The 27,242-nt window shown below is 56.3% G+C and overlaps 2 protein-coding genes across 2 annotated transcripts in view; one reads left to right on the top strand and one right to left on the bottom strand.

Annotated features, from left to right (window-relative positions):
* APOPT1 (apoptogenic 1, mitochondrial) overlaps positions 1-942 on the bottom strand; it is a 33,621-nt gene extending 32,679 nt beyond the window's left edge. Inside the window, exons 1-2 of the mRNA XM_008576671.1 lie at positions 937-942; positions 275-678 (exon numbers count right to left, since the gene is read on the bottom strand). Of these exons, the coding sequence (XP_008574893.1) occupies positions 275-678; positions 937-942 (410 nt within the window). The remainder of the gene's footprint in view (positions 1-274; positions 679-936) is intronic.
* BAG5 (BCL2-associated athanogene 5) lies at positions 51-3,289 on the top strand. Its single transcript, XM_008576441.1, has 2 exons — positions 51-243; positions 1,691-3,289. The coding sequence occupies exon 2, from the start codon at positions 1,719-1,721 to the stop codon at positions 3,060-3,062; it is 1,344 nt and encodes a 447-aa protein (XP_008574663.1). The 5' UTR covers positions 51-243; positions 1,691-1,718; the 3' UTR covers positions 3,063-3,289.
* Positions 3,290-27,242: the final 23,953 nt, after the last annotated feature.

Below are 27,242 nucleotides of genomic sequence, written 5' to 3'. Positions count from 1 at the left end.
TCCCCCGCGCGCCCATTGTGAGGTCAGGGTGGGCGGCGCGTCGTGGGAGCCGGGCCGAGACGCCCGGAGCGGCCGCCGCCGCGGGCCCCTTCACCGGCCGCCCCGTCCAGACCTAGCCGGGAGGGGTGAGAGGGATGCAGCGGGGGTCCCGGCTCCGGCGCCGCACCTCGTGAAGGGCTGATCTTCCATCTCGCCACCTGAGCCACGGGAAGCCAGGACCGCGACAGCTCAGTCTCCTCCTGGGTAAAGCGCCGCTCTGAGGGAGGACCTGCACCTCCTGGGCCTGCGGCGGGCTTTCCTGGCCCGGACGCCCCCGAGGGACTGGCCTCGCTGTCCGTGCACCTCGGGCGGGCGTGTGAAGAAGCCCAAGGCCGGGCAGTGCGTTAGGCCGCTCCGGACGCCTCGTGGGAGGCGCGGGGATGAATTGTCCGCAGCCGTCACGCGGTCTGCGCGGCGGGAGGCGCGGGAGGTGCTGGCCCTCCGCGGGGTCGCAGGCGCGCCGCCTGTCCCGTGGGGCTCTCTGTGCTTCCGCAGGGGCACGCCTGTCACGAAGATGGGCGGGGGTGCGGCAGAGCTGCGCGCACAGGGACGCGGAGCAGCGTCCAGGACCCGCTGCCACTTGCTTCTGTGGCTCGGTTCCTTTTGCTTAGAGGTCCTCTTTCTGGAAGCCAGGCATAGCTGTTGGGGGGGGGGGACTCTTAGTGTTTGGAAGAGCGACTGTTTTATATTCCACGAAGGTGCCCTGCCCTTCCCAAAATACAGCTTACAGTGTTAAGACCTGAAGTATTTGTGACTTTTCCGACCTGATCAACTTCTGATGAACCTCTTATGAAGGCATATGCTGATCTTTCTTATGGTGGAAGAAACTTGAAATTTCACAGGCCCAGAGCTCCAGCTCATGCTGGACACTGCAGTAACTACTGTCCTTATGGTCACTGCCATGTCTAGGTTATTTTCAGGAGAGGGAGTTGATACATCAGCCTTCTTTCTGTACTCGAGTATGACTGTCTTTTGGATTGTGATAATGACAAGGACCCTTTTTTGGTGGGGGACAGCTGGCCGGTATGGGGATCCGAACCCATGACCTTAGTGTAGTGAGGCTGCGCGCTAACTCATTGAGCTAACTGGCCAGCCTCTGAAAAGCCCTTTTTAAAGTACAGGATATAGGGGCCGGCCCGTGGCTCACTCGGGAGAGTGCGGTGCTGATGACACCAAGGCCCCGGGTTCGGATCCCACATAGGGATGGCCGGCCCCCCCCCCCCCCCCCCGTGGTGTTGACAACACCAAGTCAAGGGTTAAGATCCCCTTACCGGTCATCTTTTTATAAAAAAAAATAATAATAAAATAAAGTACAGGATATATATCTATATATAGATATATATATAGATATATATCTATATATATCTATATATATATATATATTTTTTTTAAAGATGACCGGTAAGGGGATCTTAACCCTTGACTTGGTGTTGTCAGCACCACGCTCTCCCAAGTGAGCGAACCGGCCATCCCTATATGGGATCCGAACCCGTGGCCTTGGTGTCATCAGCACCACACTCTCCCAAGTGAGCCGTGGGCCAGCTGTAAAGCACAGGATATCTTTTTAAAGTAAGAATTTTAGAACTAGTATATGATTAGGATTCTGCAGGCTTTGTGCTGTAATACGTTTATCATTCTTGTCGCCTTTTAGTGCTTGTGAAACTGAACACAACAAAAGTATGGATATGGGAAACGAACATCCTTCTATCACCAGGCTTCGTGAAATCCAAAAGGAAGTAAAAAGTATAGAACAGCAGGTCATTGGCTTCAGTGGTCTGTCAGATGACAAGAATTACAAGAAACTGGAGAGGATTCTAACAAAGCAACTCTTTGAAATAGACTCTGTAGATACTGAAGGAAAAGGAGATATTCAGCAGGCCAGGAAGAGGGCAGCACAAGAGACAGAGCGTCTTCTCAAAGAGCTGGAGCAGAATGCAAACCACCCACACCGGATTGAAATACAGAACATTTTTAAGGAAGCCCAGTCCCTTGTGAAAGAGAAGATTGTGCCATTTTATAGTGGAGGCAACTGTGTAACAGATGAATTTGAAGAAGGCATCCAGGATATCATCCTGAGGCTGACACATGTTAAAACTGGAGGGAAGATCTCCTTGCGGAAAGCGAGGTATCACACTTTAACCAAAATCTGTGCAGTGCAAGAGATCATAGAAGACTGCATGAAGAAGCAGCCTTCCCTGCCGCTCTCCGAGGACGTGCACCCTTCCGTTGCCAAAATCAACTCTGTGATGTGTGACGTGAACAAGGCCAGAGGCACTCTGATTGCACTACTGATGGGAGTGAACAGCGATGAGACTTGCAGGCACTTGTCTTGTGTGCTCTCAGGCTTGATTGCCAATCTGGATGCTTTAGATGTGTGCGGGCGTACAGAAATCAGAAATTATCGAAGGGAGGTAGTAGAAGATATCAACAAGTTATTGAAATATTTGGATTTAGAAGAGGAAGCAGACACGACTTACGCATTTGACTTGGGACAGAATCATTCCATTTTAAAAATAGAAAAGGTCCTCAAGAGAATGAGAGAAATAAAAAATGAACTTCTCCAAGCGCAAAATCCTCCTGAATTGTACCTGAGCTCCAAAACAGAATTGCAGGGTTTGATTGGACAGTTGGATGAGGTAAGTCTTGAAAAAAATCCCTGCATCCGGGAAGCCAGGAGGAGAGCAGTGATTGAAGTGCAAACCCTGATAACTTATATTGACTTGAAGGAAGCCCTTGAAAAAAGAAAGTTGTTTGCTTGTGAGGAGCACCCGTCACATAAAGCAGTCTGGGACGTCCTTGGAAACTTGTCAGAGATTCAAGGAGAAGTTCTTTCATTTGGTGGAAATCGAACTGATAAGAACTACATCCGGCTGGAAGAGTTGCTCACCAAGCAGTTGCTGGCGCTGGATGCGGTTGATCCGCAGGGAGAAGAGAAGTGTAAGGCTGCCAGGAAACAGGCAGTGAAGCTTGCCCAAAATATTCTCAGCTATCTCGACTTGAAATCCGATGAATGGGAGTACTAAAGTTCCAGAGCTCTCACGTTTGATACTGCTTGTTTTGCACTTTATATATACTTCTATGTATTTATAGAGAGCTTTCAGTTCATTGAGCCTAATGTGATTTATACATGCATATTTCAATCTCAGTATTTATGATTTAAGCAAATTATATTCCAGTATCTTTGCTGCTTTTGATGTTGCAAAACAAATATCATTACAGCACATTTACTTTTCCATTTGGATCATCTGTATGATGTGGTGTGGTTTGTTTGGTTTGTCCTTTTTGGTTTTTTGTTTTACATTTTTAATCAGAAATTAAATAGAAGCAGCTTTTGTAATTAAATTTTAAATTGGTTGTGCAAGCATTAAAATGCAGATACTTCAGAAACTAGAAATAGATGTAACCTTATGTAATGCTAGAAAAATTATGAGAAAGGGGAAAAATCAGAAATTAAATAGAAGCAGCTTTTGTAATTAAATTTTAAATTGGTTGTGCAAGCATTAGATGCAGATACTTCAGAAACTAGAAATAGATGTAACCTTATGTAATGCTAGAAAAATTATGAGAAAGGGGAACCTTTTGGGTTAAAAAGGAGTAAGGTCCAAGCACAGAATACAATGATATGCTTTATTATGCTAGATAAAGCAGAAGAATTTTTTTCACTTCTAAAGCCTAACTGGTCCACCCAGTTTAATGGGGTGGAGATTTTTGTTTGTTTGTTCGGATGGTCTGTTCTTTCGTAAACATTTTTTGTTTGAGAAACAGTGTCTGTATTTCCCCCCATGCTCTGCATTTTAGAGGGGGGAATCTTTTTTATGTGTGCAACATAAGAAAATTATGAAAACGAATAGCCAAAAAACCTTTGAGACTGCATTGAAGAAGGGATAAAACACCAGCTATTAAATACCCTCAAGTTGTTCTTGTTTGTAAAATTCGAACTTACAGTTTTTCTTAGTAATTAGTGAGGATGACAACATTTAAATGAAATTAATGGACCTTAAAAAAAGAAAAATGGCAATACCTATACGTGTAGTTGGAAAATGGACACTGGAGATTAGTTACCAATGTCAGGTTACACTAAACTGTGGGGCATGCAATGGTTTTCTTCTTTTGTTCAAAGCTGTACAATGGACAGACTTGTTAAACATACTCGATGCTGTTTTACAACATGTGAGAGCAAAAACTGTTGGTAATCCTGAGGAAGGAACCAGGTCGTCATAGCTTGTCAGAGGAAGGTAGCTCTCAGCTACTAGCATCTTAAATTTCACCTGCTCTGAGATTAATTAGTGAAACCTGCCCTCGATTAAAGGTTTGCTCTGGATACCTGCTGAACTCCTTAGCTCATGTTAATTAAAGTCTCATGCATGAAGTTTTTTTCTTCTGCTAATGGTATATATATTTCTGTAAATACTTTCTGAGAATCCAATTTGAGGATTGCCTATTAATGTAAACAAGAATGTCCCAAAATTCTGAAGGGCCTTGATGACATGTTGGTCCCAGTAGTATAACAGACTGTTTTTTTCTGTAGTCACATTTCACAAAATAATCCTATTATAGAGTACATCTTTTGAAGTCTGTGGTAATCTGCTATTTCAGAGATACTAATTTTGTAACTTTGTGCAGGGAAATTGTCACTTTAAACAACTAAAAGTATGATTGATAAAGGAAAAGCCTTAAATACCTGAAAGATGATAAAAGCATAGCCCTAAACAACTCCTCACTTTGTCTCTCAGTGTTGCCCAGTCATTGAAAGCCCTTGATATAACTTTCCTACTAGAAATGCTCTAGAAACATTGGATATGGGGTCAGAGGGCAGCCGGGGCCTTTGGGCAGGAGGAGGTCCAGCTCCTGGCAACTGTGGGCTTTCAGTGCAGGTCATTGGAATTCTTATTTTGGCCACAGTAGTTTCAGGATTGCTTTTCTGTATAGTAATTTTAGAGTGCTCTTAAAACCTTGAAGAAGGGTTTTTAAATTAGAGCCCTATTTTAATTATACCACTGGTAAATCACTGCAGACATCTGCCAGTTTCTAGTACTTAATTTTGGCCACAGTAGTTTCAGGATTGCTTTTCTGTATAGTAATTTTAGAGTGCTCTTAAAATCTTGAAGAAGGGTTTTTAAATTAGAGCCCTATTTTAATTATACCACTGGTAAATCACTGCAGACATCTGCCAGTTTCTAGTACTTTGTTTTTAATTTAAAAGTATCCATTATTCTTTGAAAGCAGATTTCCCCATCGTTCTTTTCAGTGTTTTCTAGAACTTCTGTGGCTCCATCTCACGCTGCTGAGCATTGAGCATCGTGTGCGAGTATAGGATACTGAGCTCTTCGAGTCATTTGGAACTTTTCACGTGGTTATTGAAATGATCAAATCGGCCTTGTGTGACTGTTAAGCATGACTTTGTTTCCTATTTTCAATCTATTCTAGTTTCTGAGCATTGAGCATCGTGTGCGAGTATAGGATACTGAGCTCTTCGAGTCATTTGGAACTTTACACGTGGTTATTGAAATGATCAAATCGGCCTTGTGTGACTGTTAAGCATGACTTTGTTTCCTATTTTCAATCTATTCTAGTTTCCTATACTGGATTATTCCACTCCCATAAGGAGCCCTAGTGACACCAAATTTAGCTTTCCTTGTTCCCTTGTTGGGAGCTGATTGTGTTAATATGGGCTGCTGCATGTAATTGTTTAAACTGGGCGCATCATATTGTATATTGTATTTTTATGATCTTATGTGAAGAGAACCTGTACTGCAAGTAAAACCTACTCCCCAAAAATGTTTGGCCTTGGGTCTGCATTAAAAGGTGTAATCCATGTTCATGCAAAACATGGGTGGGAACGTTTGCCTTCTTTACCTTGCATTCAGTCAGCATTACTTTCAGATCCTTTTTTATCCAAGTAGGTTAAAGTCAATCAACCTATTATGAAGTAGTTATTAAAATAAATATAATGAATATGTCTACTAAGTACAGTTTATTAATGCTTTTTCCTTTTTGCTAAAATACCTATATATTTGGTATAATTTAGTATGTTTGAGCAGTTTAGTTTTTCTCATTTGTTTTACCCTGCCAATTTTTATCTGTTTTTTTTTATCCTGTACTTGCAGGGTTTTTTGGAGCAAAGTTTTTCGGCATTTAAGTGGTGAGATATTTTTGTCTAAAGAATAACTGGAGAAATAGTTGCTATTGATTTTGATGTATAGTACAGGTGTCTTTTTCCGGTGTGTTGGTTCCTGACTGTATGACTATTCTAGTAGTACGTCTTAAATAATTCAGTATTGTTTTGAGATAAACTCATTAGTATACTCTTAATCATTCGTGAAATGAAACACATCTCTTAGCTTCTTTCTGCAGTGGAAAGGGGAGGTGAGTCTGAGGTGCGCGTTCTGTTTTAGTTGGCTCTGTGTTCTTGTGCATCATCACCTTTATGTACTTGTGACTTGGGTGACGAATCCTTTAGGACCAGAGGTGACTCCTCGGTGGGTGAGCACAGGCCAGGGCCCATGCACAGGTGCCCAGGTGTTCAGAGATCTAAACAACCCAGGAAGAGGCGGGGGTATGGCCACATGCTCTGCTCCCCCAGGGGGATGCTTGTGGTCTCATACCCTCTCCTATTTGTAGCAAGAAGAAACAACTCTGGGACATGGTTCCAGAACTCTCAGGGAAGAGTTTTGAGTTAACGTGTGTGTTGAGACCACTTTCTCCACTGCTTCTTAGCAGAGGTATTGGAAGTGTTTCCCACCATCCAGCTCTTCTGGCATTGTGTTCCAGCTCCAGCCTCCCTGGCCTCTTACCAGTTCCCTCCTGACTCGGAAGCCCACGTGCTTGGCCGGAGGCTGTGCCGAGTTTACTTGGGGCAGTCCTTTATCTGTCTATTTGTTTTTTCCTATTTCCATCATCTTTTCTATCATCTCTCTGCCTGCTTACGTCTTCCAGGTGATCCATATAGAGAAGCAGAGGCAGCCTGGTCAGCTAGGCAACCTCATGCTTGACCCAGAAGCGAAGGAAACACTTTGGGAGAAATTTGAAAGTTTTAGTAAGCCATCTGACACACACAGAGGACTGTAATACACCAGGCTTCCTGTAACTTATGGACATTAGAAACAGCAGCACCAAGCTCCTAGTGTGTGCTTAGTGTTGCGCCAAAGATCGGAAAAGTATTCATCATGTCATTGTCCCCAAAGAAATTACAGTCTAGTGAGATAAAAAACAATAAATCAGCCGCTCCAGATCTGTCTCAGGCAGAAACGTCTGGGTGTCAGAAGAGCAGGGCAGCGAATGTTGGGGAGACCAACGGGCTTAGGGACCCTAGAGGCTGGTTAGGAACAGGACCGGAGAAACCCGGGAGGGGTCTGGGGCAGTGGCCTGGCAAGCTTGGCCTTGCTTCTGGAGCACAAGCTGAGCCCAAATCAGGGCCCCTGAACGCAGGTCTGAGCAGGATTTGTCCAAGGCCGTCTTACATTTTCTGTGCTGTAATTAGATGCTGCGTTCATTAAGCTATCATTGATCGAATATTTCTATGTGCCAAGTCCTGGGCGGAATGTTTCATGTGCATTTTAAACTCCCGGAACCATTTGAAGCAGGTTTTAGTACTATCTGTATTTCATAGATGATTCAGAGACTCAAGTGATCACTTGCTCAAGGAACTGCCCAAGGTCACACTGCAAATAGGAGAGGCAGAACAATCCAGTACAGTTGAGCGCAAACTCAGCCCCACGTTGACAACATGGCTTGTGCTATGGTCCCACCCCAGACACTGTGGTGTCATTGGTATGGGGTACAGCCTGGACATGAGGGTTTATGAAGGCTCTTGCCTTTGAGAATGCTGGCTGAGTGGCTTAGCTCCCAGGGGGCCCAGCCTGCTTAGGTTCAAAGCCGGGGAGTAACTTAGTCTCTCTGAGCTTCAGTGTCTCCTGAGAAGCGGGCAGTACTTAGCAGGTAGGGTCGAAGCACTCACCTACTCCTCATGAAGCATTTAGCTTCATTGTTACATCCCAACGCCATTACCTCTGTGTACCATTCGTCCCTTTTAATGGAAAAACTTTAAGAAATTCTGTCTTAAACTAATGTCTTATTCTGTCCAAATATCTATCCATTATAACTGCAAAAATGTATCTTTCTACATTAACATGAAAGTGAAGTGAAGAGAGTTCCCCCTCTTAGGATTCATAGATGTTTCCAGAGTTGCCAGGGACCCATGACCCCCAGTTTGGGAAACAGTGCCTTAGTCCACCTCTCCTTCTCTCGTCTTTACTATGTGGTTACAGGAAGCAGCGGATTTTTGGGATGGATAATAAGCCTTTGGATTTTTGAGCCATTTCTCTGTGAATGAATATTGCTGGTTCTCCCCCGTTTTGTCTCTCTCACACCACGTGTTCATCACCTCTGTCTTCAGGGGGCTCGGGATGTGGCCCTGGGTGCTGAGCAGAAGCAGGTCCTGGGATGACTTTCCTGTTCGTAGCCCTGGGCCCTGCGTTCGTCCTGAAGCCCTCCCTACACCTCCCTCTAGAAGCAGGGTTGTCTCCTGGACCTGCGCCCTTCCTGTTCCCAGCTCTGGGGCGTGACTTGTTTGTCTCCCATGCTGGGCTCCTGTGCCTTTCAAGGCAGGAACCTTCTCTCCACCCTTGTAGCCTCAGGTCCTGGCACTAACAGGCACTCAAGTACCTTTCGGATGAACTCTTCTTTAGAAATAGTGTCCTCAACTCCTGGCACACAGCAGGCATTCCAAACATGCTTGCCGAATGAATGAATGGAAAACCGCAGATCTTTAGATAGTTTCATAGAGTGCTTAATGTCACTCACCTCTTTGCTGATCGGGATCCAGAGGCCCTTTGTCCTGCTGTACCTTCTGCCAGGACTCTGGTATCAAATTGTTGGGGTCTCTAGCCTCACATCCACTTCGTCCCCTCAGGAGCTTGGGTGGGATCAAGAGTGCCTCACACACGTCCATGTGCAGGATGGCCAGCAGGGCGGAATGCCTGCGTGTCACACCCCTGCCCCTGACCAACTGCAGAGCCCTCGGCTGCCCCCCAGCTGGACCTGGGCTGGCCAGAGCCAGGCTCCCGTGGGTGAGAAGCCATGAGTCCACCTACACAGCCGGGAGCGATGGTCAGCTCCTCCCTGCCTGCCTCTGGGCGGCTGTGCTGACTTCTGTCCCTGGAACTCATCTGCAGTGTGACTGAAGCACCTGCTTGTGCCTTCTAACAAATGACAGCAGTTAGTTGTGAGATTTGTGAAGGACCTGTGTCAACACATCCTGGGTGCTCCTGAGAGAGTGACTAGGGCGGGGCTGTGACAGGGGTGGCACACTCTTTCAGACCATTTCCAAATGATGAAATCATTCAGATTACTGGGTGAGGGGTTACTTGAAGGAAACCTCGCTAATGCGTGGGGTGAAGAGGATTGAGGCAGAAGAGTCAGTCCAGGGGTAGATGGTGTGCATTTAAACAGATAGCTACTGAGGGCATGTAAAGTGCTGGTGTGCAAAGAAGGTAAAGACCAGGTACTCACGGCCCAGTGGCAGAGATGGACACAAAGGATGCCGACACAGGGCCAGCACCCCAGGCCAAGGGCCACCACACCAGCCACAGATTTCACAAGGGTCATCATGGAGCATTGCCAAGTCTGCCTGGGTGGTTGACAAGTCCAGGGAGGCTTCCTGGAAGAGGTGGAGAGGTTAGCTGATATGCAGTGGAATGCAAAGTGTGGGAGTCTGTCCCCTCGAGAGGGACATATGCAGAGCACTGCCTGCCGTGTGTTCAGTAGCAGTTGTAGGCTGACCCATTAGCTCAGTTGGTCAGAACGCCAAGATCAAGGGTTCAGATCCCCATACCGGAGGGGAAAAAAAATAAGAGCAGCCGTAGACGTGCTCTCTTCACTGGCTGGGGCTGTTCCGGTGGGCGAGTGGGAGTTTTGTCCTCAATGAGGGTGCCCACTGCCTGCAAGGGAGCAGCAAGAACATGGTGAGGGGCAGCCGTGGAGGGCCTGGTGGTCACATCTACAGGCCATGACGAGAATGGCATGCTGCTGTGGCAGCTTTGGGGACAAGGGGGAGAGCCAGGTGGAGCAAGAGCCACAAGGGGAGGGTGGGCAGTGGGGCCTGAGAGATGTGAAGGACTGGAAGGAAGCAGGCCCACTCGCTGTCGTGGGGTCAGGGAGAGAAGGTGGAGTGAGCTGTAGGGTCCCAGAGCCTTGGGATCAGCCGGGAAGGACGGCAGCCATCCGTGGTGTCTAGCCTGGGGATGGGGAGTGACAGGGCCATGCTCCCCTTTGGGACGGCCCCCAGCAGAGCAACGATTCCTGTGTCCCTCAGCGAGGCTGCTTCTCATTGGGGCCACCTTGCACCACTGCACCCGCTCTTCCAGGGTCACCTCCCCTGCCCCACGGGTGCGCTGTGACATTGCCTGCACCCAGCCTGCTTCACGTGATGCCCCCAGTCATCCCCCACCCAGAGCTGTCCTGAGACGCGTGCTGATTGGAGGGCGTGCGGGCCAGGCCCTCCACCTGGCCTCTCCCCACCGTCCTCACCTGCTGCCCTCACAGACAGAAACGAGACACCAGAAGACACGTCCACCCCACCAGGAGCCCCAGAGCTAGTCCTATGGGTTTGGGCTGCAGCCAGGGAGGGTGAGAGTGGAACAGATTCTGGCCACCTGAGGGCTGTCCCCGTGGAAGGGGCCAGCTCCCAGGCTGTGTCCCAGCTACCTGGCATGTGCGGGCTCACCTCTGACCACCCGGCGGGGTGCAGCATGCAGGGCCAGCTGCAGCTGGGCTGGGCAGCACATCAGCATCCTGCCGCAGAGGGCTCACAGCCTGACGCCTGGAACCCCGAGGACATGAAACTTGTTCCTTCATGTATCCCCAGTACCTGGAACAAGCATCTGTGGAACGAAGGAATGCAGACAGCAGGCGCCCTGGGAATTGCAGAGGAGCCGAGGGGGACAGGATGGCCGCCTGGGTGGGGCGGGGGTGGGGTTCCTGCGTTCCTTCAGCAAACCTGAGCACGACCTGCCCTGTGGGGCATGGGGGGTCAGTGGGAACTGGCAGCCCTGGGAATTGCAGAGGAGCCGAGGGGGACAGGATGGCCGCCTGGGTGGGGCGGGGGTGGGATTCCTGCGTTCCTTCAGCAAACCTGAGCACGACCTGCCCTGTGGGGCATGGGGGGTCGGTGGGAACTGGCATCCCCCAGGCCCAGCAAGCACTGTGCCAGGAGAGAGGGTGCATGTGCCCGGAATGGGGACGGGAGCCGCTGGGGTTGGGGACACCTGCAGTGCTGAGTCAGAGAAGGCCCCTCTGGGGGTGCGTCCTCCAGACTGAGACTGGCAGGGAGGGAGACGCTGCCGGGTGGGGGAGCAGCAGAGCGGGCATGCTTGAGGCCCTGCAAGAACTTGAGGGCTGCCGAGCCCGTGGCGCACTCGGGAGGGTGCGGTGCTGGGAGTGCAGAAGCGCTCCCGCCACGGCTTCGGATCCTATATAGGGATGACGACCGGTGCGCTAAAAAAAAAAGAACTTGAGGGCTGAGGGCAGGGAAGGAGCCACAGATGCCTGGGGACGGACGGGGACCCAGTGAGTCACGAGGGGATTTGGGTCCTTTAGGACTGGGGCTTTGTTGAATGCTCACCTGGCAGCAGCAGTGGGGCTGAAACTGGGAGTAATGGGGGGTTGGGGAGCGAGAGGAGAGACAGAGCAAGGGACCCAGGGGAGAGGGTTTGGGGGTTCTGAGGGTGGCAGCTGGGATGAAGAGCTCCCAGGGGTCTGGCCTGCCTGACAGTAGGAGAGGCTAGTCATGGGGACAGGGTCACATAAGCACGTGCATGTGACAGAACTCCCTGGGTCGAGCTGAGCAGCAAAGGAGCTGGTCACTGAAGGCGCAGGCGTGTCACGGCACAGAAGCCAGCATGTCCCACAGGCTGGGGCAGCAAGGCACCAGCCGCCTTCTCTCGGGCCGAGGTCTGGTCTCAGCACTGGCTGCGGTGGCAGTGTCAGCTCCCCGGTGTGCATGCCTCACATCCTCTGGGGATCCCAGTTTCCGTCTTCCCGGGAAAGGGGACCTTCCAGCCCTCACTCCTGACCCAACCACTCCAAGGAAGGACAGATGTGCTAGGACCAGCATGGCTACTGGGTTGGCCCTGTGGTAGGGCATGTGGGGGCCTGGGAAGAGAGTGCTGGCAGAAGGAACAGCCCATGCAAAGGCCCTGAGGTTGGAGCCAGGCAGGCAGGCAGTCAGGTGAGAGTCTGCAGGGCTGGGTCCATGGGAACTTCGGGCTCTGGTGGGGCACAGGGGGCAGGATTGCATCCTGGAGCAGAAGTCCCCCATGAGAGGCACCCTCTGGGGCTGGGTACTCCCAGGGGAGGTCCCCCAGGCCTGGCCCACAGCAGCCCCACCAAGGCTGCTGACTTTTGCCATGGACAGTCATCCAGGTGCTAGGCTCATGCCAGGGCAGGCCAGAGAGGGCACCCAGGGGTATCTGTATGTGGTAGTGCCAGAGTCCCTGCCAGGGGTGGGGACCACGTCCTAGGCTCCTGTTCTTGGCTCTGTCTGTCTGAGCCCCATTGCTTGTGGGGCCTGCAGAACCAAGCATCAGCCCTGGCCAGGCCGGTGGAGAGAGAGTACCCTAGACAGACCAGGCACTCCCCACCCTGTGCAGTCTGGCCCGCACAGAGGCTTGTCTGCACAGCATGCAGGGCTCTTTGACTTTGGAGGTCCCCCAAACACCTTCCACTCCAAGACCCCACCTCCTGCCTTGTTCTCCCAGACCTGGCCGCCAGGCGGCGCCCGAGGCCAAGTTTTTGTCCAGCACAGGACAGCAGAAGCGGCCTGGGGCCAGCCGCCCACGCAGCCATCATGCCTGGGCCACCGGTGGGTGTACCTGTCCTGCCCATGGTGGACAGGTGGCCTCGGTACCACCTGGGCTGCGGCTTCTGTGCCAGGAGGTGGATGGTGCTTGCTCTGGTGACCACCCACTACGATGGTGGGTTGGCATGGAGTCCCTGCGGATCTAGCAGCTTCTGACTCCGCCACAGGGGTACTGTCGCAGGCCCTGGCCCTGCCCGGCCCACCCTCCAGCAGCCCCACCTTGTTTTACTGCCATCGGGGTGGTGGTGGCCCGCAGTCTGGCAGGCAAGGGCACATCCTTGCCCACAGCCGGGCCTGGGGGCGAGACCTGGGCTGTCTGCCGCGCATCGCTGCAGAGGCTGGTCCCTCTGGACTCCAGCCCCTCCCTTCTGGGTAGTTCGTGCTCATCTTCCATGGCCCAAGCCAAGTGCCACTTCCTGTGGGAAACCTGTGGTGGCCCCCGACCCAGGCCCAATGCAGGCCTGTCAGGGTGGTATGACACTCAGCCTTTGACAGATGCCCTGGAGCTGGCCGGTCCTGTCTCACCCTGTGTCCTTGGGGCCAGGGAACATGCCATGGGCCCCACTAGGCTTCTGTTCCATGTTTGGGGGGTCTAGGGCGGGCGAGCCAAGAGACTCAATAAAGCTGGAGAGAAGGAAGGAGCTGGAAGATCTGAAGCTTGCGGGCTTTGGAGTAGAGTCTGGCCCGGGGGTCAGGAGAAGCTGCCTGCAAGGGCAGAAGGAAGGGAGAGCTGGTCCTCACCCTGCCCGGCCCTGCAGTGTTCCTGGGGCTCGAGGAGCCCTAGCAAGCCCTGTCTCCAGGCCTCTGTTTCCCCCCCACCTGCAGAATTGGGATGATTAGGCCTTAAAGGGCCTATCCCAGGCCAGCAGGGTCCCCATTCTGCATGGTGGGGCTACAGCAACCAGGACAGCCCAGGTGATGGTGCACCAGGCAGCGGTTGCCGTCACTGTGCACACATGCCTCTGGAGGCTGGCTCCACACTGCCCGGGGTGGCGGGCAAGGCAGGGTATGGGGGATGGGCGAGCCAAGAGACTCAATAAAGCTGGAGAGAAGGAAGGAGCTGGAAGATCTGAAGCTTGCGGGCTTTGGAGTAGAGTCTGGCCCGGGGGTCAGGAGAAGCTGCCTGCAAGGGCAGAAGGAAGGGAGAGCTGGTCCTCACCCTGCCCGGCCCTGCAGTGTTCCTGGGGCTCGAGGAGCCCTAGCAAGCCCTGTCTCCAGGCCTCTGTTTCCCCCCCACCTGCAGAATTGGGATGATTAGGCCTTAAAGGGCCTATCCCAGGCCAGCAGGGTCCCCATTCTGCATGGTGGGGCTAAAGCAACCAGGACAGCCCAGGTGATGGTGCACCAGGCAGCAGTTGCCGTCACTGTGCACACATGCCTCTGGAGGCTGGCTCCACACTGCCCGGGGTGGCGGGCAAGGCAGGGTGTGGGGGATGATCGCACCAGCCCCAGCAGCCTCACTTGCTGCCCTGGGGCCTGGTGGGTGGCCCAGGTTGCAATGGGGACACGGCTTCCACCCTCCAGCCTGGCCTCTCAGTAACAATGGCTTCTGCTCAAAACAAGCCTCAATGGCTGTCACTCCAGCTGCAGGAGCAGGCAAGACCCCCTAACCCTGGCTCTGTGCCCCCAAGGTCATGCTGCCTCCCTGCCTTGCCCATTTTCCTCATTACCCCAAAACACAATCCCAGCTCCAGCCGACCCATCTGCCTGCTGTTGCATGGGCAGCTGCCTCCTCATGATGCCCCCCCCTCTGCCCGTTTGTCTGCTGTGCCCCTGCCCAAGAAGCCTTTTGGGGCCTCTCAACACGCACCCTGAGCCAGCTGCACCTCTTGGGAGCACCTCTGAGCACGCCTCACACAGGCACAGCAGGCCCCGCCTGTACACCTTGGCTCTGTACCCCCAGCTCAGGCCTCTGTACTGAGGGACACCAGGGCTAAGGGCACTGGGCCACTCTCAAGGGCCTCAGATGCTAACAGACAACAGCATTTAGCCCAAAGGATGGACTTGCTGGGGAGGACCCCAGGCACCGCGGCAGGGTCAGGGGAATCGCGTGGGCCCACCTGTTGGTAAGGGGACTGTCCTTTCCACACCTGTCCTGCTCCCACACACCTGCTCTGCAGCAGCCATGACTGCATGTTCACACCAAGGATGGGGCCTTGGCCAGTCCTGTGTTGTCAGATGGGGAGGCTGAGGCAGGGGATCCCAGGACCCAGCAATGGTCTTTATTTATTTATTTATTTAATTATTTTTGTCCTTTTTGAGACCGGCCGCACCGCGCTCAGCCAGTGAGCGCTGTGAGCGCACCGGCCATGCCTATATAGGATCCGAACCCACGGCGGGAGCGCTGCTGTGCTCCCAGCGCTGCACTCTCCCGAGTGCGCCACAGGCTCGGCCCGAGCAATGGTCTTTAAAGAGGGCCTGGGTGTTCTGCTGCCAGGAAGGGGCCCCAGCCTTCCAACTTCCCCCCTTACCCACGGTGCCATCTGCAGGGAAGCCACCTTGCCCTGCCCTCTCTCGTCCCCATGCTCAACCTTGGCTCTGTACCCCCAGCTCAGGCCTCTGTACTGAGGGACACCAGGGCTAAGGGCACTGGGCCACTCTCAAGGGCCTCAGATGCTAACAGACAACAGCATTTAGCCCAAAGGATGGACTTGCTGGGGAGGACCCCAGGCACCGCGGCAGGGTCAGGGGAATCGCGTGGGCCCACCTGTTGGTAAGGGGACTGTCCTTTCCACACCTGTCCTGCTCCCACACACCTGCTCTGCAGCAGCCATGACTGCATGTTCACACCAAGGATGGGGCCTTGGCCAGTCCTGTGTTGTCAGATGGGGAGGCTGAGGCAGGGGATCCCAGGACCCAGCAATGGTCTTTATTTATTTATTTATTTAATTATTTTTGTCCTTTTTGAGACCGGCCGCACCGCGCTCAGCCAGTGAGCGCTGTGAGCGCACCGGCCATGCCTATATAGGATCCGAACCCACGGCGGGAGCGCTGCTGTGCTCCCAGCGCTGCACTCTCCCGAGTGCGCCACAGGCTCGGCCCGAGCAATGGTCTTTAAAGAGGGCCTGGGTGTTCTGCTGCCAGGAAGGGGCCCCAGCCTTCCCCCTTCCCCCCTTACCCACGGTGCCATCTGCAGGGAAGCCACCTTGCCCTGCCCTCTCTCGTCCCCATGCTCCGTGGGGATTCAGCAGGGATTCAGGGACCCTAGGGCCACCTCCCTCCTCAGACACTTTTGACATCAGTTGACAATGGGAGTCAGGCCGGGCTGCCCAGGCAGGGACCTCTCTGCTGCTCTGCCAGGCCCCGAGATGACGACGCCCTCCCTCCCTGCCCAGGCAGCGCCACCTCTGGGCCGCCGTATCTGGCCTGCAAGTGGGCCCTGTCATGTGGTTGTGAGGATCGAATGAAGTGACTTGTGTCTAGTGCCAGGCGTGGCATGAGGCCATTGTGTGGGAGGTGCCCAGGCTCGTCCTCCAGCTTCAGCAGGTCCCCCTCCCAGTGCTGAGTGCTGTCTCTCCGCAGGCCTAGCAGCAGGGAGCACTGGCTTAGGCTGCTTGCCCCTTGAATCCCAGGCCCCTCTGCTGCTCCCCGAGGTCAGCAAGTGGCTGAAGTGAGGCAGCCCCTCGCCACAGCCTCTGAGGCCCTGCTCTGGGCTCAGTGGCCCTTGGAGCCCAGGTGGTCTCTGGAGGCTGGAGCTCTGTACTGCCACCTCCAAGCTGCCTGAGGATCCCTGCCCTTAGGGACTGGCAGTGCAGTGGCTCCCATGGACCACTGAGCACCTGCGCGCACATGTGGGCATGCATGCATGTGCTGTGTGGCATGTGTGTGCATGCATCAGTGCATACTTCTGCATGTCTGTGCAAGTGTGCACACATATGGCATGTGAGTATATGTGTGTGTTGTGTGTGTGCTGTGGGTGTGTGTGTGGGCTTGTGTATGTGAGTGTGTGATGAGGTGTGAGCAGCCGAGGGCTGGGGGTGGGAAGGGCTCCAAGCCTGGGAGCAACCCCTGATGGATGGGGCCTGGGCAGGGGCTGTGGAGAGCCCTGGAGGCCGGCTCTAGGCGTCCTGGGAATGGCCCAGGAGGAAGCCTGCGCAGGCAAAGGCGGTGCCATAGCAACGCTGCACAGAGTGCTGGCCTACTTACACCCCGCCCCCTCCGCACTCGCTCTCTGCTCCCAGGGAGGGGGCATAGGGCCTTTGGGGCTCCTGGGGGGGCCGCGCGCCCCGGCCTTCAGGGACCCAGAGGCCCGGAAGCTTTGGGCCTCTTTCTGGCCTGAGCCAGGCTTGCAGAGACTCGCTTTCCTCCTCCATAAATGGGGGTGTGGGGGTGCAGAAAGGCCCAGCCCCAGTAGGTGTCCCTGCCCCGGGGCAGCTGCAGACCCAGTGCTTGCAAAAGGGCTTTGGAAGTTTCCCAGCCCCAGAAACCTCAGGGCCCTCAGTGCTGCTGGGCTGACCACAATCCCCAAGGCCTCTGTGACCCTGACTGAAGGCCTCGGGCCCAGGTCCCCCAGGTCAGGCCAGGAGCCACTCTCTCACAGAACAGGGCCCTTCATACCCTCGGATACCCACTGGGTCCTCTTTCATCAGCATGACCAGGACGAAGGAGCTGGACTCCATTCCAGGCAGTGGGGAGGCCTCCTGGGCCTGGCAGCCAGTCCTGCTGACCAGCACTGCCTGCGCTGCCTCCCAGACCTGGCCTGACGCTCAGGGCCCACTGCCTCCTCCTGCAGGAAGCCCTTCTGGCCTGGCCCTGCTGTGCTCAGAACCACGGGGATGGGACAGGGGTCCAGTGCCTGGGGAGGTTGAGGAGCTGGGCCTTGGGAGCCAGGACCAAGTGGGCCACGAGCAGGATGCTGGCCAGCAGAGAACTGGGGCATTTGTGGGGCAGCCTGAGGAACTCTTTGGATGACCTGTGCGGGCTGGGCCCTCTCAGGCCACCTGTCCCTGTCTGTGCCATGCATATGGCTCACTGCCATCCATCACCCTGGGTTACCCCTGCCACAATAGGGTCTCAAGGAGGGGTGTGGGATGGGGGGCTGGGAAGCCAGGTGGAGGGCCAGCAAAACTGTGAGGATGCTTTGTGGAACACCAGGCCCTGGGGACAGGAAGCCCTCCTTGGCCCTATGTGGGGGGCAGGGATGTCACTTGACACCATACTTTGAAAACCAAATATTTTCCTGACTTCTCCTGAGGTGCTGGGAGAGGCCTGCTGTGTGACCTCAGGCTGGCAGCTGTGAGCCCCAGTGCTAGGTGACATGCTTGCTAGGGTGACAGGATCTCTCCACCCTGCCCCTGCCATGGGGCCTATGAGCAGCTGTGACCTGTCTGTCCCAGTTCCCCTCCATACAGGGAGCCCCTGCCCATCTACTTCTTCATCCACCAGTTGCATCCCCTCTGTGTCCCCAGGGCCCCCCAGGACCCCCCAAGGCCCTCCTGGGCCAGTGCCAGCAACTGTCTGTGGAATGAAGGAAGGAACTGGGCAAATGAATGAACGAAGCTCGGAGGGGTAGCCCATGTGCCCCAGTGTGAGTGGGGGTGTCTGTGCACCAGCGTGTGCGCCGCCTGCCAAGCGCCAGCTGCAGCCACCCTCCCCTCGCTCGCCTTGGCCCCTTAATTTATGCCATGAGGGGCCGGCCACTCGCTGGTCTCCCGCCTGGCAGCGGCTTTGTCCCCAGGCGATTCCCAACGGCCGCCTTTGGGAAGAAAGGGCCCTTCTCTGGCCGGCGGTGAGGTCACCAGGAGGGGCTGGGCGTGCACAAAGGCCATGGCCCCCCCGTCCCGCCCTGCTGGCAGCTGCTTCTTTGTCCCCAGCTCCCACTTGTGAGAGACCCTGAGGGGCCCCAGCTCAGCCTCTACGGGGCCTGGGCTTCCTCCCCTGGAAGTGGACGGAGTTGAGGAGGAGACGGGAGCAACCCCCTCCTCTGGTTTTGCTCTTATCAAGTGACAGCACCTGTTGAGGGGCAGACCCCCACCCAGATGCCACACTGGGCCCAGGGGCCTGTGAGGGGTCTGTGTCCAGCTGTCTGTCTGGATCCCCAGGACAGGCAGGCAAATTTCCGGGGGTGGGGAGGGGCTGCAGGAAGGGGTCGGAGGTGTTAAGAGGCAGCCTGGGGAGTGGGCTGGCAGCTGTCCCCAAACACCTGCAGCTCAGCTGCCGAGACCAGATCCCCCGATTCCAGGGCGCCTGGCGTGTGTGGGTGCTGTGTGCGTGTGCTTATGTGCATATGTGGTGGGTTAGGGCTGGCAGGCCAGGACCCCTGGGCGCTCACTGTGCAGCTCTCAAGGAGGCCCCACGAGCCCAGCTGGGGAACTTCTGAGGGTGCCCCATTCCACATGGGGTTGGGGGACAAGGCTCAGAGACAGCAAGTCCTTTGGCCAAAGCCTACCAGCCCCAGGACAGTGGAGCCAGGACCGTGCCTCTTCCACCTCCCTACTCTCCTGCACTGTGCCCAGTGAAGGTGGCCACCTCCCTCGCCCAGACTGCACTGGACACCTCCTGGTGCAGGGCCCAAGGGTGGTGATGGCTGGCAGGCTCCATTGTGCACTTACTGAGCACCTACTGCATGCCCGCCCGGGACAGGGGAGAAGAGGACATGCCCCTGCCTCATGGGAATGTGCAGCTTAGCTGGGACCCTGATGTCACCATTCCATGCAGAAACAGCAGCTTTGTGGGCCTGTCTCCCAGAGCTGTGGGAGGAGGCAGGGGCATTGAAGGGCCTGCCACCCTGCTGGAGGGGGCCCTGGGCTGCTGCTGAAGGATGTGCGTTGGGGACCCGCAAGGGCAAAGGCCTGGCGGCCGGACCTAGAATCTCAGTTACCGCCTATGGGGTGGGGAGGGTTGGCCGCAGGGCCACAGACCCACAGGCTCATTGAACCTTCCCACCCCCCTCCCAGCCACCGGCTGGTGGCACTCAGCCAAGCTCCTTTGCAGTCTCTCCACGGAGGAAGGAAGTGGAGCCTGAAGGCAGCAAAACAAACCCCTCGCCTTGTCCCAGCAAGCAGAGGCCGGCTGGACACTGGGGACGGCCAGGGCCTTGGGCCCAGCAGGCGTGGCTGCGGGCAGAGCCAGCCCTGGCCTGGCTGGTCTGGGTGGGGGGGGTGCTGGGTCCAAGGGCCGGCAACAGGGGCAGTGGCACAGAAATGGGGTCCCACCAAAACTCCCTGCCCTTGACCCCATGACAGCCCCCCACCTGGACCGGGGGGGCCAGCCAGGCAAGCGCGATCAGAGGCAGGAGGGGCACGGGACAAAGGTGGGAAGGAGGGACCAGGGGTGGGCCTCTGAGACAGGCCAGGAGTAAGTGAACAGGCAGGGTGGCTGGGTCAGCTGGAGTTGCAGGAGCCATCACTGGCCACCCTCCGGCCTGGGACCCGGCTCATGGGCCTGGTCATGCCGACAGGTGTGGGGGAGCCTCAAAGGCCCCACCAGGAGGGAGCCTGCATGTCATCCTGAGGGGCCAGGCATCCAAAGCACCTCGATATCCTGGGGGAGGGGGACACACATCTAGCTGGGGGACAAAAGTGGTCTGGGCCCTCTAGTCCTCCCCCTGCCCAGAAATGTCTCCTTCCCCATTGCCTGGCAGCTGGAATGTCCATCGTGCCTGTAGCTTAGCAACAAGCCTCTGTCACCCGCAGTGCCCCTGCAAAATGGCTGGCCCTACCACCCACAGCTGACCAGCTAGGCATTCCTCGGCAGGGCCGGCGCCTCCGCAGGCCGCAGGCTCCCGGGCAGAAGCTGGACCCGTGGCCTCGTTCACCTCATGTGTGTCCAGCACCCCGGGTGACAGGCTGCCGACACAGGCGGCCGGGGTACTGCTGACTGCTGTGTGTGGCCACTTGCTGTGGCGGTGCTTTCTGTGGAAGTCACACAGTCTCTGGGGAGGTGGGCTGCCGAGAGGCAGAGGACTTTCTCTTGGAGGTGGTCACTCGGGTGCACACGCTGGCCAGGACTCTGAGAGCTGAACAGTTAAGTGGGTGCATTCCTGTGTCTGTAAATTAGACTGCAATAAGATGGATTTCTAAGCCATCTGGGGCAAGGAACAAAGCCAGGCCTGTTGGTGGCAGCATGGGTGGGGAGTGGGGGGAGCAGGGCCACTGGGAGGGTCTGGAAGGAGGGTGGTGCCTGGGGGCAGGGAGGGGGGCAGGCCACCCTCTGCAAATCCACACTGGGAGAAGCAGAGGATGGAGGGTACATGGTTGCCCCATTGGGGACAGGCCACCCCCTCTCTCCCAGCTGCCCTGCAGCATGTGACCCTGCTGCCACCCCGACTTAAGGGACCCTCGTGGCCCTGGTGAGGGCAAGGTGGGGAGCAGTGGCCCAGGGCCCCGCAAGGGCAGGGACTCCTGACCCCTCCCTGTGGAGCCCAGGGCAGGGGCCTCGGTGCAGTTGCGCAGAACAAATGAACAGCTGAAGAAGCCTGGCGTTTTCCTTTTGCAAAAAACCCAACCTTTTATTATGGAAAATGTCAAAGAAATGCATCAGCAGAGAGAATTGCATAAAGAATCCGTGCCCAGCCCCCACATCCCGTTGCACCTCCAGTCTCCTCCCCTCCCCCCAACAGGTTATTGGGAGGCAAACCCGGCCATCCTGTCACTGCACAATACCATCAGCACACCTGAAAGCTGTCGTGGCTTAACCTCAGGCTTCTACCTTCCCAACTGTTCCATTGTGTAAAATAAAACATTTGATTTGTTCAAACCAGAACCCAGTGAGCTCCATGCACAGTGTTCAGCCGTTGCTGCCTCAGTTTCTCTCTCTGGAAGCCTGAGAGCATTTGCAAGATGAGGCCACAGGGAGAGGCGGTAACCCCAAGGAAAGGCTTTGGGGACTGTGAGGCAAATGCTCCAACCAAATGGGGTTGAGTGGAGCTCTAGGGACAGCAGCGCAGCCTCAGGGAGGCGCCCCGCGGGCAGGAGTCTCCACAGCATTGCTGCTTACGTTGCAGATGTTTTTCGTTTAAGGAGTATGAGAGGAAAAACAGTTTGAGAGAGTCCTGGCTCTTGTCCTCGAACCGGAGCGTCAGAGTGGTCTGGAGGCTGCCCCCTGCGACCCTGAGTTCCGACTCAGCAGGGCTGGGAGGGCCTAGGACCCACGTTCCACTGAGCTCCCAGTGCTGCTGAGCTGCTGGTCCAGGGGCCTCATTTTGGGAACCTCAGCTTCATGGACATTTTATGAACATACCTGTGGCTGAAGCTTAGGGATAGTTCTGTCACCGGCAACATGAGAACTGCTTTGTGGGTTGGTAAAGGCTGCAGGCATGCAGCAGGGATGCCCCTCTCTGTACACGCATCTGGGTGAGAGGTACCTACTATAGTATTACAAGCATGGGCCTGGCACCCTGAGGCACCACCTGAGGACAGTGTGCTTAGGTGACAACATGGATGTGGGGCCCGAGGGCCTGTGACATCCCCCACCTCAGTCCTCTCAAGGCTACTGTGGGAGGAGGACAGCAAGACAGAAAAAAGTGGTGGGAAATAAGAAGACACAGTATACACTTGGCAGATGGGCAGCAAACGTGGCTCTAAGCTTCCTAGTGGCTGAAGCAAAGAGAGAACAAAGATTAGCCAAACTAATGCTTCTCAAACTTTAACGTTGTTCTGATCGCCTGAGAATCTAAAATACACCTTCTGATTAAGAGGTCTGGGGCAGGGCCTGAGATTCCGCATCTCTTCGCAAGCTCCCAGGGAGGTGGGTGCTGCCACGGTGCACCTGGCATTCGGCATCCCTGGGCAAGGAAGCCCGAGGCTCCCCCTTTGCAGGAGGTTAGCCTGTGTCAGCCGAGGGGTGGCCAGCAGGGACAGAGGGCCAAAGGCCAGGCTGTGGGAGGATGCTTCTCCACCCAGGGGGAGGGCTGCTTGGCAGAATTCATACTGGGGAGGATACACCTCGATCTAGCAGGGACAGAGGGCCAAAGGCCAGGCTGTGGGAGGATGCTTCTCCACCCAGGGGGAGGGCAGCTTGGCAGAATTCATACTGGGGAGGATACACCTCGATCCTGGGACAGAGACAGAGAGGAGGCTGGGCTTTGAATAATGTCAAAGAAAAGGCCACCCAAGCATCTCTTCTTCCCCCAAAACACTCATTTGACTTCAGACGTGAGAGACACTCTGCTCCACCTCATGTCTCAGGACACAGTCTGTCCCTCCTGGGGCCGGACAGTGAGGGGAGTCTGGACATGAGGCTCAAGCTGGGGCTGGGCTGGGCAGGACATGGGGGAGGCGCAGAGGGGGCCAGGACCTGGGCGGACAGGTGAGGAGGACGAGGCCTTGGCCCCTAGAGGACGCCAGGGCCAGGACTGTGCTAACTGCTGGTGGTCTTTGCAGGAACGCGGCTGGGGGACTTGGGGTCCACTTGAGTGGGGAGGCCAGGGGCCACCTCAGAGCAGGACTTTGGGGCCTGAGAGCCTGGAAAACATGCCCCGGAATCCTCGGAGAAGGAGGGCAGCCGCTCCCCGCCGTCCCCTTTATCCGTGTGAGAAGGAGGAGGAGCCGGGGGGCAGCAGGGCAGGCCAGGGCTCCTCCGCCCAGCCGAGCTCGAGCCAGGCACCATGAGAACTCTGCTCTGCCACCTGGCCCCAGTGCAGAAGCCCATGGGTCCTGGGTGGGCAGGAGGGACAGAGGTGGCCTGCCAAGGAGGGGGGTGGGAGCGGGGACGGTGCCAGCCCACTGGGCAGTGGAGGTGACAGAGGCCTCGCCTCCCCATTCCCAGCCCCTCCGCTTTGCTTCTTCTAAAGATGTGCCAGCCTGCCCCCCTCTTTGAAGGGACAGATGTCAGGAAGAAAGCTGATTATTGTCAAAGGCTGGAGGCTGTGACCGGAGCTCTGGGTGAGTGTGACCCAATTCCGAGCTATTCTCAGCCTGGTGGGAGCCGAGTTATTCCCGCCGACGCTGCTGCCTCCGAAGCAGCCTGACTTTGAAACGCCCTCCCTCATGCAGCAGAGACTCGCATGGCCATGGCCCCTTCCCTGCCCGCTGACAACCCACTGTGTGCAGAGTCCGCCCTGGGCTGGCCAAGCCAGTAGGCGCGGGGCACAGCCCGCAGGCTCTGGGTCAAGGCGCCCCAGCTCCAGGCCTGTCTCTGCCACTCCCTGGCTGGGCAGCCCTGGGAAGTGACTTCCCCTGAGGCTCAGTTCCACTGTCCAGGAAATGGGCCCAAAAGCAGCATCGACAGGACAGAAAAGGCTGACCCCCTCCCTCCTGCCCTCCTCCCCTGCCAGCGCCCTGCCTGTGGCCACACAGCTCCTTCCCCTGAAACCACAGGGTCTCTCTCTCCACCCCTTGACTTGAACTCAGGCCTGTGATGTCCTTTGACCAATGCAGCATAAATGGGCACAATGCGACCAAAGGCTTGGAAAGCGCCTGGATGGCTTGGCTGGCCCCTCCGGTGCCTGAGCTGCAGATGTGAGAAGAACATGTGCCACCAGCCCACCTGTCCTGGGGACGGGGGCTGCGGGCACCAGAGCTGAGCCCTCACCAACTCAGCCCCACATGAGCAAGCCCGGCTGAGGCTGCCCAGAGCAGCCAAGCCACAGATCCGGCAGCGGGACTGACCACAGTTGTAAGCCCCCAAGTTTGGGGGTCCTTTGTTACACAGCATGCCTACGGTGACAGCTAAGCAACACATCTACCTCCAAAGTTGTGGTCACATGAGGGGCCATCTGCCTGTGCCTAGCCAGGCAATGTCCTTGGTTTTCAGTTTATTACACACTAACTATAAGCACAGTGAGTGGATGACCTGGATTTTCCAGAAAATTCTCAATTGCAAGTCTTCTCTTCCATTATCCTGATAGACTATTCAAGTGCCCCTGAAAGTGCAAAAAGCCCCTGAAGGTGCACAATGCCTCAAGGTGCAAAGGGCATTTCCCAGATGGACCAGAAGTGGGCCCAAAATTCGGCCTTGGATTCTAAGACAGGAACAGGCGGACTTCTTGGAGGCAGCGGCAGCAGCCCCTGCTAGTGATAACCACAGTACCGTTTCACAGTGGCTCTGGGACACCGTACTCTCTCATAGCAGCCCCATGGAGCAGACCCTGTCTTTGTCCCCACATCTGGATGGGGGAGAGGGAAGGGGCTTGTCCCCGTGGCACTAGCAGGAGGGCAGTGCTCTCGTTCCCCGGAGGATAGAGAGGGTCTACGCATCCCTGCTGAGGGCAGCCTGCCCCACAGCACACTCCTAGGACAGCAGGAGCCAAGAGCTGGAGTGAGGCCCTTCCCTGGGGGCCCCCTAGCCAAGGCCCCACCAGGAGACAGGAACACCCCCAGGCTGGCACAGTGGGGCACTTATAGCAGCCTTGGATGCAGGGCAGGGCAGGCGCCAGCCTGAGGGGGGATGTCACCTCCTAGGCCATTCAGAGCCAGCGGTGACTGATTCTGGGGCGCCTTCCATCTTTCTCTTGGGGCCTGCTCACCCTTTAATTTCCACTCCGCACAGGCATCCCCTCTCCTGAGGACCTTTCCACAACGGCGCCAGAAATCTCATTCCTTTTTGGTCTCTTTGGCCACAGTCTGGGGGACCATGCGCGGTAGGAAATTCTGATGTGGAAGGCCATGGAGGGACAGGCAGAGGCAGGAGGTCTAGGTCCTAGTGACTCGGATCTCCTCTGGGCCTCAGTTTCCCCACTTGTGCAGTGGGCCATAGTGGGGTAGAGGTGGCAATGTCTCCCTGGGGCCGAGGCCCCCTGGCAGCCCACCCATCCTCTAGCATGCAGGCCAGGGGCTGAGAGTCTGGGGGAGAAGAGCCTCAATGGAGGTGGGGGTGGTGATGGGGAGCAGCCCTAGGGACTCCCAGCCCTGCCCGGGTACCAACGACCCTTCCTTCTCACATTCTGAGACAGGGTGTGATCCTGTGGCCTGATGTCCCTTATTCCACCCACCACCCACCCAGAAATCCTGCCCCAGCTCCGTCCCACGCAGCCCCGGGCTGGGCCCAGCCCTCCGAGGCTCCCTGCTGAGAGGGTGGGGCAGAGCAAGGCGCGGAGCAGCTCACACCCCAGGCTGTGGAGGGGTCAAGGCCTGGGGCTTCCTGGGGGAGGTGGACTCTACCCCTGGCTCTGGGGCGGGGTCCTGGCCTGGAACCCTTGGAGTGGGTGAGCCTGGGTCTGAGCCCGAGGCCTGCGCAGGCCGCTCGTCTCTGGGCCTTCCAGTGCTGGGACCGGGAGTCTGCGCTGCCCAGGAGTCAGGCAGATGGGCCCTGTCGCAGGCACTCGGGCGGGGCGGGCGAGTGCAGGCCGCAGAGCGGGTGACGGAATTTCCAAGGAAACACTGAGGCATGGAGGTGAGTGTGTGTCAGGCTGGGCAGGGAGTTTCTGGCGAAGGCCTGTCTCATGACAAGTCCCATGCTGCTGGCAACCAGGGACCTGGCCGTGGCCCCGACCCTGCCTCTCTGGGACTCAGGACCCCATGTGCAGAGCTGGGGTACCGTGTGGCCCCCAGGCCGGGAGTGTGGGAGTGTGGGATGATGTAAAGGACGCTTGTGGCAGGGCAAAGAGGGGGAGCAATGCTCAGAGGGACACTCAGCGGGGCTCGAAGGACGCCTGGGAATTGGCCACCGGCTCAGGGCCAGGGGGGCCCAGGCTGGAGAAGAGGGCTCTGTTTGGTGGAAGCAGGAGCAGGCTGAGGAGCTGGGCATGGAGGGCTGGGGGTGTGGCCCTGGGCTGGGGCCGCAGAAAGCCCAGACTCAGACAGTGGCTCTGGGTGGAGGGCCCCAGGCCCCACCCTGCCCCTCCAGCTCACAGGTCCCAGCGACACCCAGGGCCATCTGGGCTGCCAGCCTCACCCACCTTGAGAATGGGCACGACCATGTCCTGCAGTCCCTGAGACCCATGTGCTCCAACCCGTGGGGAGCTGTGCCCCAAAGAAACATCCCATCTCCTGGTCCTTGCCTGCCAGCACCCTGCAGGTCTTCCCCTAAGGCCCAGAGCTATGGCCAGGGGCAGGGGGCAGGCTGGCGGGAGCCAAGTGCCTCAGGCTCACCCAGCTCAGGCTGCTCTGGGTGCAGCTCTGGCACCCGGAAACTTCTGGCTGTGGGGTCACACCTTCATGTTGAACCTGTCCCCTTGCTAGGCATGAGGTCAGTCCAGGTCCTGGAAAGGGGGACGAGCTGACTGGAGCAGGGCTAGTGGTTCTGGGACCCTCGGCGACTGAGGGGATACAGGCCTCCAGGCCACATGTGCTCCTGCTGAGGTGAGCTCCCTGACGCGCCGTGGTGCAGGTGGAGCCACACTGCGTAGGACTGCAGAGGGGGCCAGTGCTCTCAGACACACTGCTCCCAACCCCAGAGACAAGCGGCCCTTTCCGCAGCCAGGTGGGGGTGGCCACATGCCCCCTACTTTGTTCACTGAGGCCCAGGC

The sequence above is a fragment of the Galeopterus variegatus genome, unplaced genomic scaffold (assembly GCF_000696425.1).
Source record: "Galeopterus variegatus unplaced genomic scaffold, G_variegatus-3.0.2 Scaffold62, whole genome shotgun sequence".
Lineage (NCBI taxonomy): Eukaryota > Metazoa > Chordata > Mammalia > Dermoptera > Cynocephalidae > Galeopterus > Galeopterus variegatus.
The sequence above is the reverse complement of the archived record's forward strand: the minus strand, read 5'-3'. Positions and strand labels throughout refer to the sequence as shown.

Coding starts and splice junctions, on each gene's coding strand:
- BAG5 (XM_008576441.1), top strand. CDS start 1,719: ATGGATATGGGAAACGAACATCCTTCTATCACCAGGCTTCGTGAAATC.